Source organism: Carassius carassius, chromosome 3 (assembly GCF_963082965.1).
Source record: "Carassius carassius chromosome 3, fCarCar2.1, whole genome shotgun sequence".
Classification (NCBI taxonomy): Eukaryota; Metazoa; Chordata; class Actinopteri; order Cypriniformes; family Cyprinidae; genus Carassius; species Carassius carassius.
Window position 1 is genome coordinate 1,075,361 of NC_081757.1, and position 16,891 is coordinate 1,092,251.

General features: G+C 39.9%; 1 protein-coding gene across 1 annotated transcript; it reads right to left on the minus strand.

The window, feature by feature from the left end:
* Positions 1–5,353: 5,353 nt before the first annotated feature.
* LOC132113560 (uncharacterized) lies at positions 5,354–9,343 on the minus strand. Its single transcript, XM_059521387.1, has 3 exons — positions 9,096–9,343; positions 5,848–6,159; positions 5,354–5,690 (listed from the first exon to the last, which is right to left on the minus strand). Exons 1-3 carry the CDS (start codon positions 9,157–9,159, stop codon positions 5,398–5,400), a joined length of 669 nt encoding a protein of 222 aa, XP_059377370.1. The 5' UTR covers positions 9,160–9,343; the 3' UTR covers positions 5,354–5,397.
* Between the last annotated feature and the right edge of the window lie 7,548 nt (positions 9,344–16,891).

Genomic DNA, 16,891 nt, shown 5'->3' on the forward strand with positions numbered 1-16,891 from the left:
ATTTTAGCTAAGAGTTTTTTTGCTGAGACGAACTTTAACGAAGGAAAAGAGAGAAGTCTTTAGCTAATGATGTCAGATTGCTTATTAATTATGCACACAGTGATTAAGCTGATAGTCTCTGCCAGAGATTAATTCTTAGAAATACTGTAGAATAAAGATTTAAAAATAAAAATGTTGCCACATTCAAATAAAGATTAAAATGCAGGCTAAGTTCCACATATTAAACAAGCATGTGCTTCTCATAAATAGTGAATATGCATTTAAACAGCCTTTTAAATAACAGAGTAGAATAATCATGGCTGATCGTAATCAATGCAAACGCAAAAAAAAAAAAACTGAACTGGACTCCAGAACAGCTGTTATATCTTCCTAACTGGTTAATGGAAACAAGGATATAATCGAAGGAAAATTTAGAGTTGGGATAACCTTCAAAACCAGAGGCGATACCTTTATTATGCTGATGATACTCAGCTCTATATTTCTTAGCTTAGTAAACAAACTACAGCTAGTACAAAATGCAGCAGCAAGAGTTCTTACTAGAACCAGGAAGTATGACCATATTAGCCCGGTCCTGTCAACACTGCACTGACTCCCTATCAAGCATCGTATAGATTTTAAAATATTGCTTATTACTTATAAAGCCCTGAATGGTTTAGCACCTCAGTATTTGAATGAGCTCCTTTTACATTATAATCCTCTACGTCCGCTACGTTCTCAAAACTCAGGCAATTTGATAATACCTAGAATATCAAAATCAACTGCGGGCGGCAGATCCTTTTCCTATTTGGCGCCTAAACTCTGGAATAACCTACCTAACATTGTTCGGGAGGCAGACACACTCTTGCAGTTTAAATCTAGATTAAAGTCCCATCTCTTTAACCTGGCTTACACATAACATACTAATATGCTTTTAATATCCAAATCCGTTAAAGGATTTTTAGGCTGCATTAATTAGGTAAACCGGAACCGGAAACACTTCCCATAACACCCTATGTACTTGCTACATCATTAGAAGAATGGCATCTACGCTAATATTTGTCTGTTTCTCTCTTGTTCCGAGGTCACCGTGGCCACCAGATCCAGTCTGTGTCCAGATCAGAGGGTCACTGCAGTCACCCGGATCCAGTACGTATCCAGACCAGATGGTAGATCAGCACCTAGAAAGGACCTCTACATCCCTGAAAGACAGCGGAGACCAGGACAACTAGAGCCCCAGATACAGATCCCCTGTAAAGACCTTGTCTCAGAGGAGCACCAGGACAAGACCACAGGAAACAGATGATTCTTCTGCACAATCTGACTTTGCTGCAGTCTGGAATTGAACTACTGGTTTCGTCTGGTCAGAGGAGAACTGGCCCCCCAACTGAGCCTGGTTTCTCCCAAGGTTTTTTTCTCCATTCTGTCACCAATGGAGTTTCGGTTCCTTGCCGCTGTCACCTCTGGCTTGCTTAGTTGGGGACACTTCATCTACAGCGATATCGTTGACTTGATTGCAAATAAATGCACAGACACTATTTAACTGAACAGAGATGACATCACTGAATCCAATGATGAACTGCCTTTAACTATCATTTTGCATTATTGACACTGTTTCCCTAATGAATGTTGTTCAGTTGCTTTGACGCAATGTATTTTGTTTATAGCGCTATATAAATAAAGGTGACTTGACTTTATCGTCAAATGTTTCTAAAAAGTTTATGTTCTGAGGTAGATTGGCCTCAACAGCCATTTCAGTAATAGTTTGTTTTTGGTCTTACTTAGGACTCGTCTTCACTCCTCCTAATGTTACACAGACTTAGGAGCTAGGTTTAGTGCTAAAATGCTTAAATTGTAGGAGTCCTAAATTAAGGATTGACATGCCCATTATTCTTAAGATTTTCTCCTAAATCGGCGAGTTACAAGCTACTTTTAGATGTTTTGTGAATACAGGCCCAGATCTGAAGCCGCATGTATAAAGCCGAAGAGAGAGAGAGAACACAAATGGGAGAAGGGAGAAAAACAAGCGGAAAGAAAGGGAGGGCAGGAGTGAGAGAAGATAAAAACACTCACACTCAAACAATAATAGGAAACATCTCTGGAAGGAAGAGAGAAAAAGGAAACGGGAAGAGGGATTGCAGAGGGGGCAAACTCAGAGATATCTGATAGAGATCATGATATAATTTAACAGTGACATATTGGACTTAAATAATATGGAGTTGATTAAACGATAATTGATTATCAAGATCAAAAAGTTTTTTTTTTTTTTGCAACTGACAAAGTAAGAAATGTAATAACCTCTTCCACTTAACAATGCTCTTACTGCAGAAATGAAAGTAGTAATTATTTTGTTTTTGAATGGAAAACTGGAAAAATGCAGCAATGCACTGGAGATGACACAGTAATCAGGTTTTAAGGCGACGGGGAAGTCCCTAAATCTAGTGATGAAATCACTAAACTGGCGACACTGGCACACTAACTGCAACATAATCAGTTGTTAATATTTCATTGGTCCTCTCTTGTTTGTGCATGTGTTCATAATAGGAGCCATTGATGGAACTCATGATCACATACCAATATAAAACTAAGCATCAGTAATCATTTGTGTTACATTTGCACAATGCAAAGCATAAAAAATAAATACATTTAAATATGAAAATATTTCAATGATTGTATTGTAGTTAGATTAAATGATTGGTGTTGTGCTGCTGTGACTTCAGCAGAGGAGGCTCACTATTGGCTGATTCAGAGGTCGAGGTCAGTCATTTTGTGTTGACATCATTTGTAGTCCTTAGATCACAACACTTTAGTGTCATCTCAGTTAACACTTAAGAATCAGTCTCAGACTTCACTGGAACTGGCTTTTAGCTTTTTTACAAAAGTCTCCTACTCTTAGAAAATATTATTATTTTTTTTGACACCGAAGTCAAAGCTTAAGACTATTCTTAAGAGCTTTTCTGAGAAGTTTTATACACACGAGCCAGTTTTTTAGACTGTGCAGGACATTGCAATGCAATGACACCGAGTCCATCAGAGGAAGTGAAAGTCACGACAGAGGATCTCGTTCTGATGGAAAGTATTAGTCATACGGTCAGCAGAAGAGCACGGCCCTGTCAGGAAAACTAAACAGGTTTAATCTAGTATGTAAAATCTAAATGTATAACAAATGTAGTATTACATTTTACTAGTATTTAAAATGTAGGGCTTCGCACTTCAAATCAACTTTTTTTTCCCGTTTCACACCACTTGTAATAAAAGGGAAAAAAGAAAGAAAAAAGTGCACTCATTAAATCACATAATGCAGCACAATCACGAGTGTAGAAGCGTAGACATGTCACCTGCCTTCTCATCATACCCACACTCGCGGTCTTGGCCACTTGTGAGCGCGACAGGAAGTGAGTGTGCAAGACTGTCCCAGGTCTTAAAAACACCAAAGCACAGTGCAATCTATTTGAAATTTTAATTATCAGATATTAAATATATGATTTTGTAGAAAAACAGTGTTTTTACATTATATTGGTGCAAAGATGAGTAGTGGTGATATTTATTTTGTACAACTTTTGAAACTGATTTTTATCACTTAATTAGAAGCACCACAAATTAAAATGATGTCATGTTATAGGGACTAATGAACAAAAGCTTTATTATGTAAAAGCTCTACACACACTTGTGGTCTTCATGCTTACTTGAACACTTGGGCCAAATACAGGAAATACGTCATAAGTAGACAAGTGCAAAGACCTCGAGTGTGGGTATCTGGACAAGCCATATGTGTACAATCAGTGTACACTCAACAGCTAGAAAATACCCATAATGCACTGTGAGGGTGTGCCAGTTTGCCAAGTTTTCAAACAAGAATCAGAATCAGCTTTATTCTCCCGGTGTAAAACAACAAAACAAAACATAAAAATACATTTAGCAAGCTTCAAATAATGTGAAAGAATCTGGAACAGTAGATTGATTTATGTACAGATTTGTGCGCTTTTACTCTATACAGAACTGTATAAATAAGAGATATGCTTATGTATTTACATAATACTTGATAAGGCAATAATTAAAGATGTAGAGTGATTGACAGAAGTGAATGACAGAACACAGGTAATGATTGATGTGTTAGCTGTTGAAGCTGGAGATGTGCAGGTGTACACCGATGATCATTACTGCGCTCCTAACAGTCTGTTACAGTCTCCTTAAATCTGATTCACTGGCTGACCCAAACCAGACAGTTACAGAAGAGCACAGAACAGACTCAATAATAGCAGAGTAAACTGTGTCATCTGTGTCTGTGGCAGCTGAACTTCTTCAGATGAAGGAAGTACAACCTCTGCTGGGCACAACTACACAGAAGCAGCAGCACTTTCGACACACTCAGTGTCTGAATCTGTTCACTCGTTTTCATTGTTTCACTCCATTAACTCTCTAAATTAACCCACTATAGTGATGGGAGAAACGAAGCTTTTCAAAGATTCGAATCAATTGATTCACAAAACGATTCACTGTCTGGCAACACCACACTCTGGTGACGCCTGCTGGTCAAAAGTGTGTAAATGCAACACAAACCTGGTTTTGATATGTGTTTTTCAAAATATTTAATATTAATTTGCTGGCTTGCTTTGTTTGTTTTATGGACAGATTCTATATAGAGGAAAGTAAGAAACTATTATCTGCTCCTGATTATTTTGATCGCACAAATGCCTTGTTAAAAATGTTTAGAAATTGATGAAACGGATCTGAGATCAGTTCAGATCTATAGACGCTGGTTCACAGAGATCGCCCCCCAGCGGTAAACACTGAAATCTCGAAACAGTCGTGACGTCACGAAGTCTCGCGCTGAAATCACGCTCGAAGCTTCATCCGGTGACTAGAGTAATGATGCTAAAAAAATTACATTTTAAATCAAAATAACTTACATTTTTAAATATATTCAAATAGAAAAGCTATTTTATATACTTAAAATATTTCAAAATGTTAATTTTTTGCTGTACTTTGGATCAAATAAATGCAAGCTTTGTGAACAGAAGAGACTTTAACAATTTTACTATTCAAAAACTTTTAGTGTGTTGGCAACGTTATCTTTTCTCTAATTCTATCTTTTTATTGGCTTAGAAATCAAATAACTGCTTAACAATAATCAGTAATAATGACTTGTTAATGTTTCTATACTACAAACACTTTTTTATCACATAATAAGGCAGAATAGTTTCTATACTGTAATCAATGCTATGCAAATTAGAACTGCATTGTTCATATACTTTATTTATTACCTGGAGTTACTTGAAAAACACAAATAAACCATATATTGATGCAGTCGTATTTTTTTTATATCTTTGTGTTTCCAAAAGTTTCAGTTTTTCTGTCGTTTTTCTTATATCCCCGGTTACTTAGTTTGTCTGTATTTATTTCAAAGTATACTTAGAGATCCTAAGTATTAATTTGTACACAGAACGTTTGCTCTTCGGATCTCTGTGTGCACACTAGAGTCTGAGTCGTGTGGTTGACGCTGTAGGAGTTGTTGGCGGTGCAGGTGAGGGTGGTGTTTTCTGCGGGACGGAGGCTGATGTTCAGGTGAGGTCCTTGAGTCTGGATCTGAGGAGCGCTCCAGCTGTAGGAGGGGTTGGGATCACCGGACGACAGACACTGAAGATCAAACACGCAGATGTTTTTTGATTGCGGCCAGGACTCACTGAACTTAATCTGAACATCTCTGATGAGCTCTGTAGGAGAATAAATGATATTAGCAGACTGATTCCCTCATTAAGGAACTTTTTAACTTTAGTTAAATAATCATAATCATATTCAACATCAGTTCTGTATACGCTGCTTTAAAATTTGACACCATCGACATAATAAATATCAAGTAATTAAACTCACCATGAACATGAAGCTCAATTAACTTTGATTTATATTGTGTATATTTTCCTTCTGCAGTAATAGTGAATCTTCCAGAATCCTGAAGTCTAAGGTTTGTTACTGTTACACTAATATTGTCCTTATACGTCTTTAACCTTTCATTAAATAATTCAGAGTTTACTTTTTGGAAATCTCTATTTCGATATTCAGCAAAAATAGTCTCATTATATTTCCACTGCACTTCAAGACCATCTTTTGGATAATCAGCGATTAATTCCAGTGAGTCTCCAACAGCTTTATGCACAACATCTGCATCTGGATCAGAACATGAGCCTGCAATACAGAAAAAAAGGTTATAATATCACAAATTCATGTCGTATTTTTTTCACATTCAATATAAGACAATGTATCTATCAACACACTTAAATAAAAACTAGCTTGACAACAAGAAAAAAGGAACAGAAAGTTGACAGAAAATAAATCAGCCATGTAAAGAAGCTGACAGAGTCTGAGTTTAGGCTTTGCTATCAGCACAGACCATCTCACACACATTACTCTGTCTTCTCGAGGAGCGCTTCACAGCACCGTCAGGATAAAACATGGCCAGATATCTGACCTGCATATTCAAGTCATGGCCTTTAATTGTGTTTGTAATGAACTATTAGGTCCATATACATATATTTGGACACTGACACAATTTTCATGATTTTGGCTTTATACAGAATTAAAAAAAATAAATAAAGAAAAATTTAAGTGCAGACTTTAATTCAAGGGTTTGGACAAAAATATGACTTAGGAAAATGCTTAGGAATTAGAACCATTTTTATAAACTCTTTCTGCCTTTAGTTTTGTCTTCAGCGAGTGAAATGCTGCTCAATCAAGTTTAGATCAGAAGACTGTCTTGGCCATTGCAGAATAATCCACTTTTTACCTTCAAAAACTCCTGAGTTGCTTTTGCTGTATGTTTTGGGTAATCGTCCATTTGCACAGTGAAGCCCCATCCATTTGACCCTGCATTTGACTGAATCCGTCCAGAAAGTATATCCCTCTATAGGTTCAGGCCCAGTGCAGGCTTGCCCAGGTGAGCTTTGGGCTCAGAGCAGGCTCTCTGTGAGCAGGCCACACTATGGGACTGCCCACATTAAACCAAAGATGGCCCAGTGTGGACCAGACTTGAGCCTTTTAACAAGATTTTGTGGGTAGTTTTCTTCCTTACCACTAGGGATGCTAATGTGTTTTAGGTTTCCTTAGGTAAAGACATGTGGTAGAGAGAGTTAGCAAAGACGAAAGGAAGATTGTGTTCTTTAAAGACAAAGGCTGCATCCGAAAACTGAAAAATGCTGCCTTCAGAGGACGCACTGCAAGTTGGGAAGGATTCAAAGTCAGCTTCAGTTCCTGTGTCCTGAGATTCCACTGGGTACAGTACCTGGTAATCTTTTTCAGTATCGCCTCAGCTGAGGTTCCAAGTGAACCGTACCGTTCACTGCATTTCGTTGCCTTGTACCTTACATGTGCAGTGACAATAAAATTGAATCTAATCTAATCTAATCTGATGTGAACGAAAACATGACGTGTAATCTCTGCTGATCACGGATCACGGATTGGCCGCACTACCTGCGTCACTGAACTTAAGACACAAACACAACAGAACAGCTAGATTTAACGTAAGGATCGAACGTAATTGTTTTGAACGATCGCATCTTTTTTAACAACCGTACAGACGATCATCTCATTGATAGCAGAGGAGTGGATCCAGGGAGAGCTTGATGGGGAGACGCAGAATGAAAAAGTTATTTTTAGGAATCGTGGCAGTAGAGGCGGTGCAACTATGATGATGTGAATAATCCCGCCCACTCTAAAGCGATACTAAACTGCAGTGGAAACACAAACTGTACTGTACTGAGTCAGATCATCCAGTAGACAAGCGTCATAAGACTAGCTCTAAGTGAAGTAAAGGGCCAGTGCTGGCTGATTGCAGGGTTTTATGATGCTGAGCTCACCAGTGTTCTTTCTTTTTTCTCAGAATGTTCTGAACTGTTGATTTGTCGACTCCTAATGTTCCTGTCATCTGTCTGATGGATTTGTTTGATTTTGAAGCCTAACAGTTGTCTGTCTCACCTGCATGCAGAGCTCTTTTAACTGCATGATGTGGTTCAGAGCAACACCTTCCAAATGGAAATGGCAAACTTAGAATCAACTCCAGACCCTTTACTGTTTAGTTCATGTAGAAATAATGAAGGAATAGCCCAAATCTGCCCATGATACAGCTTTTGAGTCATTGTCCAATTACTTATGGTCCCTTGAAAAAGGGGGGAGGTACATATTAAAGTGTTTTAATTCCTTAACTTTTCCTTCAATTTCGATGAGAATACCCTCAAATTAAAGCTCAGAGTGTGCACTTTAAGCCCATATTATATAACTTAAAATTGAACGCATTTTGTTCAGCAGCTAAAATAATAAAAATTGTGCCTGTGTCCAAATATATGCACATTGACTTCTGATCTGTGTCTGTATTTGGTAATTTATGCAACTTATGTCCATTCGTGCTCTTCTGAGTGATTCACAGTGCTTCCACCCATCACACTGCACTTCTTCTTCTTTTTTATTAGCTCAAGTCTAACCTCCACCACATCACTTCCACCGCTGCATGTCTTTCTGTAAGCGTTAGATTTTTTTTGACATTTTGATGACAAAATGTTCTTCTTTCAAAGCACTACATTGCAAATAAGCATAGCCTACTTTTTAAATTCGTCTAATGCTGGTTGCAACAGGAAAAATGCTCTATTGCAGCTGACCACCTTCGCTAAAGATAAGGCTTGAGGTTTCCTGAGTCAAACAGTCATTTATCACAGATGAAACACTGACTGATGTAGCCTAAATGTCCATCATAATGTGCCTTAATCAGTAAAATAAAAATACAATATACTTTATAATCTTAAAACCACTTTAAGCATGCCTTGCATTAAACACATATAGTTTCATCATAAACATAAACATATTTAATTAATTGAAAATATGAAGAGTTCAGATGCAAAAGCCTACAAGTGCCATCTGAAATTTTCATCTAAAATTAGGATTTTTATCAGGCTGCTATATTTATGTTCAGTTATTTCACTTTAATAGCCTGGAAAAGGAATGACTCAACCTAAGCATAGGAGCTTGATAAAAATCACAATTTTAGCACTTAGAGGCTTTTGCATCTGAACTCTTCATATTTATATTCATTCTCTACACAGGAATAGCTGTAGGCTATATCTCGAGTCACTCACCTCGGAGAAGGAAAACCAGGAGAACTCCTAAAACAGAGAAGCAGGACTCTTGAAAGTGGTTCATGTCCAGACGTCTAGACGACTGACTGAGGCATTCGAGACAACACAGCAGAACGGAAGAGAGAAAAACAGACTTCCTCTCAAGTCTTAAAAAAAAAAAAGATGCAAAATAACACTAAAAGTGTCCTCCGTTCTTTGTGGAGCAATTATTGGACTACTAGAACGTGGACGTTCACGGTAAATGGATGGACTTGTGCATGACAGACCACAAATATAATGTTCGTGTTCCCAGAAAATCTTTGGGCCTTCCTGTGCACCCAATATCTTATTTCAGTTTGAAAAGACTGTTATTGTGTCAATGTAAGTTAATCAGACATCTGCCCTCTGCTGGCTGGACATTGCTATCTATATAAAACGTTTATTTCAAGCAACATGTTTACGAAATACATTGCCTACTCTGCAGCAAAAATAAATAAATAAATAAATAATACAATAAAATAAAATAATAACATAATTTCCCTTGGGAACGATCACATAAATTCTAATGGTTTCCGCTACAAAAACCATTACAAACCGTCACCTTTTAGCCATTAAGACCATAAAAAAAATCTGTAGTGTGTTTTGGGACATTTCCATTCTAATTTAGTTGTTTTAAAAAGCCACCAATAGAAGGTGAATAATTACCAGTAGAGACCAGGGTCCATTACAGTTTCCAGTAAAACCAATACAAGTCCCATTATAACTAGTAAAACCATTACAAATTCTTTGATGGTTTCAAATGTTTTGTTGTTGTTGTTTACAGCAGTGTAGTTTTACAGTTTTAATGTTTTATTTTAACCTTTTAACTAGAATATTAAATATTATTACCATCTTCAAGAATTGGCTAAAAATAAATCTCTTCCATCTTTATTTGACCCTCTGACTCTAGCACTCTCTAACTCTAATTCTGTTCTTAAAACACACACACACTTTTCCCTTTTCATTTGCTTCTTGTTTTCTTAAAATAAACAGCTTTCTATTCTTTTTCTATTCTATCTGTTTTCTTTTTATTATATTATATTATTTAAAAGCCCTTGCTATGTGTACTGTGTTAAGCTAACTGAGACTTGTTAAAGCACTTCATAGCTCTCTTGTTGTTTCTGATTGCTTCCATTGTCCTCATTTGTAAGTCACTTTGAATAAAAGCGTCTGTTAAATGACTAAGTGTAAATGTATTACACAGCTCTATGGAATACTTGATTTTGATTGGTCAGTCGTGACACTCTGAGGTACAGTATGTCATCCCTGGCTTATTACACAGGCTCATCCGGGTAACAGCAGTCGGCGCTGTACTCATGCTAGGAACAGTTTTCCTTGGTGGAACCTTTGTGTTTGTTTAGCTAATAAAATATTAAAACTTGATTCAAAATATTGTACAATTATCCTGGTGAAATGTTGTGTTTGACTGCACCGTTTCCCTTCAATGTTTGAGTTGCTCACAACTGCTGTCTTCACGGAAGCTTTGTGTTCAAATATTTCAACTGAAATCAATCTATTCTGAGATAAGTGCATGAGCAGAACGTTGGCAATGTGTGTGACATCACAGTGACGCTCCGCATTCAATTCAGTGTAACCCAGCGCTCGCAGATCTCAATAATAACAAAAACCAACTGCAGAACCATTACGTCACAGCAGCGTGAGCAGTCTGAAGCAGGAAGTGAGCAGTGTAAACGCAGAATAAACATCATGGCAGGCGACGTGGTAAAAACTAAGATGCGGAAGTTAAAACTCATGCCATAAAAAAAGAACGCAGTAAGAAGTTAATGAGAACTACATTATCATGGTCGAATGGTTGAATATCATGGTTTAATTGTTGGATTAATGTTGTACAAAACGTGGCTCTAAGCATTTGATAAATGCTCATTGTGATGAAGTCACTTAAAGTGGTCATATGATGCAATTTCTCATTTCTCCTAAAACACCTCGTTTAACCCCCCCCCCCCCCCCCCCACATCTCTACATCACTGTGTGGGAAGAGTTGCATAACACCGCCCAGATGTTCACGCAAAGAAAAAAGGTGTACTTTTATTCTCATTGTAGTATTGTTGTTGTCATCATGTTGTATAGACGCTGTGTTTCACTGTGAAAGTGAAACTTCTTTGTTTGGCCTTCCAAAAGAGGACGATATCCGCTTCGTCATTCCTCAGACTGATCCGTGCTGGTCGCTGAGGAAATACATGAACTTAGCACCGTGGATCGCAGAATGGGCTTTCATCGTAGAGGAAGCGGAGTCCAGCCCGGGGTCGTCTCATGTGGTTGCCACAAGCTCCTTCAGCGAATCTACCTGCTGTTCCTCACTCAAGCCCACAGTGTGTGATGCTGTATGTTTCGTCGTGAAAGCAAAACTACTTTGTTTGGCCTTAAAAATATGATTCAGAGTGATGAGCCTTGTAAAAATCTAAGCGTTTCAGAAAGGCAGGGCATAGAAGAGCAACATTAATGTACAATATGTGGAAAACAATGTGTTTTTTTTTACTTTAAACCGCATAAACACATTTCATTACACCAAATACAGAACATGTTATTTTTAGCAAGTATTTTTATTAAGTATTGCCGTTGTATTTTCCTGCATTTGTGACATTTTCCAACTGAGAAATGTTTTATATTTATTTTTCCATCTATAGGGGCATATAGGTATCACACAGCGATACCTCTTTGGAGCCCCATACAGAAATGTAATATATGGCCATATATGTACTTATATTTTAAATAGCATGACATATATCTCTACATATATTTGACGTATCTGAGAACACAATATAAGCCCGCCACATATATGAACATTTATGTGTCCAAACATGTGAAGAAAATATTTGAGTTCATCCATATATGATACCATATATCTGCATATATTACAGTATAGTATTGGTTTCTCGCATATATGGACAACATTAAGTATAAATATGTTACATACATTTTAAATATGTGGAAAACAAATATGTATGTAAACATACATGCATGTGATACTGATGCATTTTTAAAGTGGTGGCATATGGTTATGGTACTTTGTGGATGTATTTGTCAAAAATGACAAAGAAAACACTGAATTATTGTACTAAAAATACTATATTTGGTATTCACACAATACAGACACAATATCTCCAACTATAGACATTCAGATATAATATATAAAACAGTACATTTTGACTATTTTAAATATTGGCGTTTGAGGTATTCAGACATTAAGTATCATCTTTTCAAACTATTCAGACAAGTAAATACAACATTTCTATTATTAACTGGCATTTCGTTACATGACATTTTGACAAGTACAAACAATTCATGTCAAGGTATTCAGAGTTAGACAATATTCTTTTTAACTATCATTTAGCATTTCATTAACAAGCGAAAACTCTATAAAGAATGTGTTTTCACCATTTGGTCTGCATGGGTAAAAATGTTTTGCATTCGATGACCCCTTTCGTTTTTTTTATCAATTCGTCAACTCACTTTCAGTTAAGAGCAATGCCAAAGCCTTCACAAACCGTGTCCAGTGGATTAGATAGCACTCTGGTAAGATCCCTTTAAGCACTGGGATGCTATAGTAGAAAAGCCACATGTACCACTCATGCGCCTTCCAATAGTTTCTCTCTCGCAGTGATCTAGGCACTCTGGAGACACAGGAGGGTGGTTGAATAAGGTGAAGTTTTTGATCAATCACTTGGATACATCTTCCTACATACCATGGATTTTCATGATTGCCACTTCCAACCCACATATAAGTCATAGATCTTGCAACACCAAGAAGACAGGCGTGCATGTAGTCAGGTACGCAACCTTGTATCAGGTCAACTGATGGGATCAAGGACAAAATAGACGGTCCTTTCACTCCTTTCACAGTAGTGCGATTTTCTATAGCCTCTCGAGCAAAATCTAGGCTGCTACCATGATTTCTGCTTTCAGTATCAGACTCAAAAGCATAGACCCGTACATGACCTTGACCCTTCTCAACGACTGTACCTTTTTGTAAACAGTAAGAACATCCAAATTCTCCATTGAATTGCTTAAAATTTTGAATCATCGGTCTCGCAACAGAATCACATACTGCAACCAAGGGAAATACTTTGGACCGGCCATGAATACCATTTACACTGATCCACTCAAACCCATGAGTAAGCAATTGATTGCATTCTTTCACAAATGGTGATAAGTATGTGTTACAGTTTGGCTTTGATGGACCAAACCATAAGGCTGCCAACATCACTTGTTTTGCTCTCAAATCAGGTGGTAATTCATTGACTGTATAGAGAAGTGGCCAAATACTGTAAGAAGATTTCTTAAACACAGGTACCCCGTCACAGCTAAAGGTTAGTGTGAGATTGACGTGATGCTCAGATTGGCCTTCAATATTTCTGTTAACCCTCTTGTAAAGCTCACCATCGGTGATATCTGTCAGTGGACTAGAGTGAGCAGCACTGTTAGTCCTAGTCAACTGGCTGAAGAGTTCCTCTTGTTCCATCCTATTCTTTAATTGTGATTCTAGTGGAAAAACAATAAAGAAGTGCCCCTGTTTCATGTGATCGGCTACACTACAAGAATATTGACAATTAGGACAAACCACTTTTTCTCCCTCAATGTTTACAGAAATTGTGCATCCCTCACATATGTAGTGAAACTGAATATTTCTTTTCAAGTCATCAAAAGTTCTGTAAAAGTGATGTTTGGTAGATGACACAGCATGCCTCTGACTTATAACGTTAACAACTTTAAGTGTGTCTTCTAAAGCTTCATCAGTCAGTCCATGCTTGAGTTTTAAAGCAAGAAGAAGCAACTCATGCTGTTTTCTTGTATCCTCGACAGTAGCAGTTTGCGGTACCTGCCCATATGCACAGGAAGTGTTTGTAGAGGTTTGGTGGACTGGTGGTATGAATGAGAGTGGAGGTTCTTCACAGACCTGCAACACACAAAGAAATTTATAATGTTATTTTATTTCAGCCAACGATACCAAATAGCAATGATAAAGTATGTGTATTAATCTTACTATTATAAAGTAAAACTTGCATAACAATTAACATTCCGGTTTGTTGAGATTTCAAAAATAAGCAAAAATGAGCCTTAATATGTGACCGGGAGTAGTTTTTAGAATGTAATATAATAATATTATTTTATATAATATTTATAGAGACAGCTATTAACATTTACCGCACTGACCGCAGGTCAGACAAGAGGAACCCAAGGCCAGGTCGCAAACCACAGCGCTCAGGGATCCACCATTGCTGTAGAAAGGCAGGTGGAGGACACAGGAGGGACCGCGATGGACGCCAATGCCTCTGAGAGTGGTACTGACGAAACACACACAGAGCACAAAGCAACCCCAACAACCGCGTACAAAGCCATAGGACAGAAAGGAAAGAACCCGGAAGGAGGCAGATGGTCAAGTGGCCAAAAGCCAACGTAGTTGCGGTCTGGCAGAAGCTGGACAAGGACCTCAGCCTTATCCTGGAGCACTCATTGCATGGACAGGTGGAAACCAAGCTGAACCGTATCGGAGACATCCTGTATGATGAATGCATAGGCAGATTCGGAGTAACTGCTGGAAAGCGGAGAGCTTGCCCAGTGTGGAATGGGAGAAGGGAGAGGGAGATCGAACAGTTGGTGAAGAGGCGACGTCAACTCCGAAAACAGTGGAGGAAGGCAAGCAGAGAGGAGAAGGAGGGCCTGAAACCACTGTGGGACGAGGTGAGAAAAGAGCTTGCCGGCCTACGGAGGGCAGAGCGCATCCATAAGCGCAGAAGGCGGAAGGAGAAAGAGAGGAGTAACTTCCTCAAAAATCCCTTCAAGCATGCCAGACAGCTGCTAGAGGATAAGAGAAGCGGAAAGCTGGAGATTACCAAGTCTGAGCTGGAGTACTACATAAAGGAGCAGTACAGTGACCCAGCGCAGTTAACTCCGCTGGGATCCCCTGGGTATGTTCCTCGCCCAGCTCCCCCAACCTCCCTCTTTGATGCTGCCCTCCCCAAACTCAGCGAGGTAACAGAGGTGGTCCAGAAGGCAAGAACAGCCTCAGCCCCAGGCCCTAACGGGACCCTACCATACAAGCTGTACAAGTACTGCCCAGGGGTCTTGAGACACCTCTGGAATCTGCTGAGAGTGGCTTGGAAAAACCAAGTCATCCCGTCAGAGTGGCAGAGAGCTGTCACAGTTTTCATCCCAAAGGAGCAAAACTCCAGTACGATCGGCCAGTTTAGGAGTATCGCCCTCCTGAATGTCGAAGGGAAGATCTTCTTCTCCATCCTAGCCAAGAGGTTGACCAGCTACCTCACAGGAAACGGGTACATTGACACCAGCTGCCAGAAGGCAGGTGTGCCAGGCTTCCCAGGGTGTGTGGAACACTCAGCAGTAATATGGGAGCAGATCCAAAGGGCGAAGAGAGAGAGAGGTGACCTGCACGTAGTGTGGCTCGATCTTGCTAACGCATACGGGTCAGTCCCCCACCAACTCATCGAGTTCGCCTTGGACTTCTTCCACATCCCAGTCGGCATAAGAGCCCTGGTGGCCAAGTACTTTGGAGACCTCCAGATGTGCTGCACCCACCAGAACTTTACAACAGGCTGGCAACAGCTGGAAGTAGGCATTGCCATGGGATGCTCAATCTCGCCCATCCTGTTCATCGCAGCCTTTGAGATCATCCTCATAGGGGCTAGGAAGATGGCCGGAGGAGTGAAACTGCCGTCAGGACAAAGGCTACCAGCAGTTAGAGGTTACATGGACGATATTACCACCATACTCCGGACAGCAGCATGCACAACAAGGCTGCTGAAGAGGATCGACGAGCTTGTGGGCTGGGCGAGGATGAAGATCAAACCCTCCAAGTCACGCAGTTTGTCGATCAAGAACGGAGTCAGAAACGACAACACCATCTTTGTCGCAGGCGGTGAGAATATCCCGTTGCTGAAAGATCAACCTGTCCGTAGCCTGGGTCGTACCTACACAGCAGAGCTCTCAGACAGGCAGATGGGAGAGACGGTGAGGAAGCAGCTCGCAGATGGCCTGGCCAAGATCAACCAAAGCCAACTTCCCGGAAAGTACAAAGTTTGGTGTTACCAGGCCATACTGTACCAAAGGGTGATGTGGCCACTGAAGATGAGTGAAATCCCCTCATCAGTGGTAAACAAGATGGACGGGCTGGCAAACTCGTTCATCAGGAAGTGGCTGGGTCTACCAAGATGCTTCTCGGAGGTAGGCCTCTTCGGGAGGAACACGCTACAACTACCACTGCGATCCATCAGCGTGGGATACAAGCAAGAGAAGGCTCGGCTGGTGCTGGAGCTGAGGGAAACCACTGACCAGCTGGTGAGAGCAGCGGGCACCCAGATAAGAACGGGAAGAAAGTGGAAAGCCCAAGAAGAGGTCGACATGGCAAACGGCAGGCTGAAGCACCGCGAGGTGGTCGGCAGAGTCCAGGAGGGTCGAGCAGGCCTTGGGAGGGGCGATATTCCCTTGTTCTGGTCAAAGGCTTCCAAAGAAAACCGGAAAGCCATGGTGGTGGCGGAAGTGGCAAGAACTGAGCACGAACGCCTTAACATCAAAGCGGTGTCCCAGGGCCAGCAAGGACGTTGGACGTCATGGGAAGGTCTCACAGACAGGTCCATGTCATGGTCCGACCTATGGAAGATCCCCCAAGCTAGGCTCAGCTTCCTGATCAGAGCAACCTATGACATCTTGCCTTGTCCCCGAAACCTCCACCAATGGTTTGGTGCTGAAGAGACCTGTCCCCTTTGCAACACCAGCAATGCAAGCCTCCAGCACATCCTGTA

What these genes read in the sequence shown, in the direction of transcription:
- LOC132113560 (XM_059521387.1), bottom strand. Translation starts at nt 9,159, where the DNA reads ATGAACCACTTTCAAGAGTCCTGCTTCTCTGTTTTAGGAGTTCTCCTG. An exon ending in CCTGGTTTTCCTTCTCCGAG is followed by an intron (nt 6,160 to 9,095) that starts GTGAGTGACTCG and finishes TCTGTATTGCAG; the next exon opens with GCTCATGTTCTGATCCAGAT. An exon ending in AATTGAGCTTCATGTTCATG is followed by an intron (nt 5,691 to 5,847) that starts GTGAGTTTAATT and finishes ATTCTCCTACAG; the next exon opens with AGCTCATCAGAGATGTTCAG.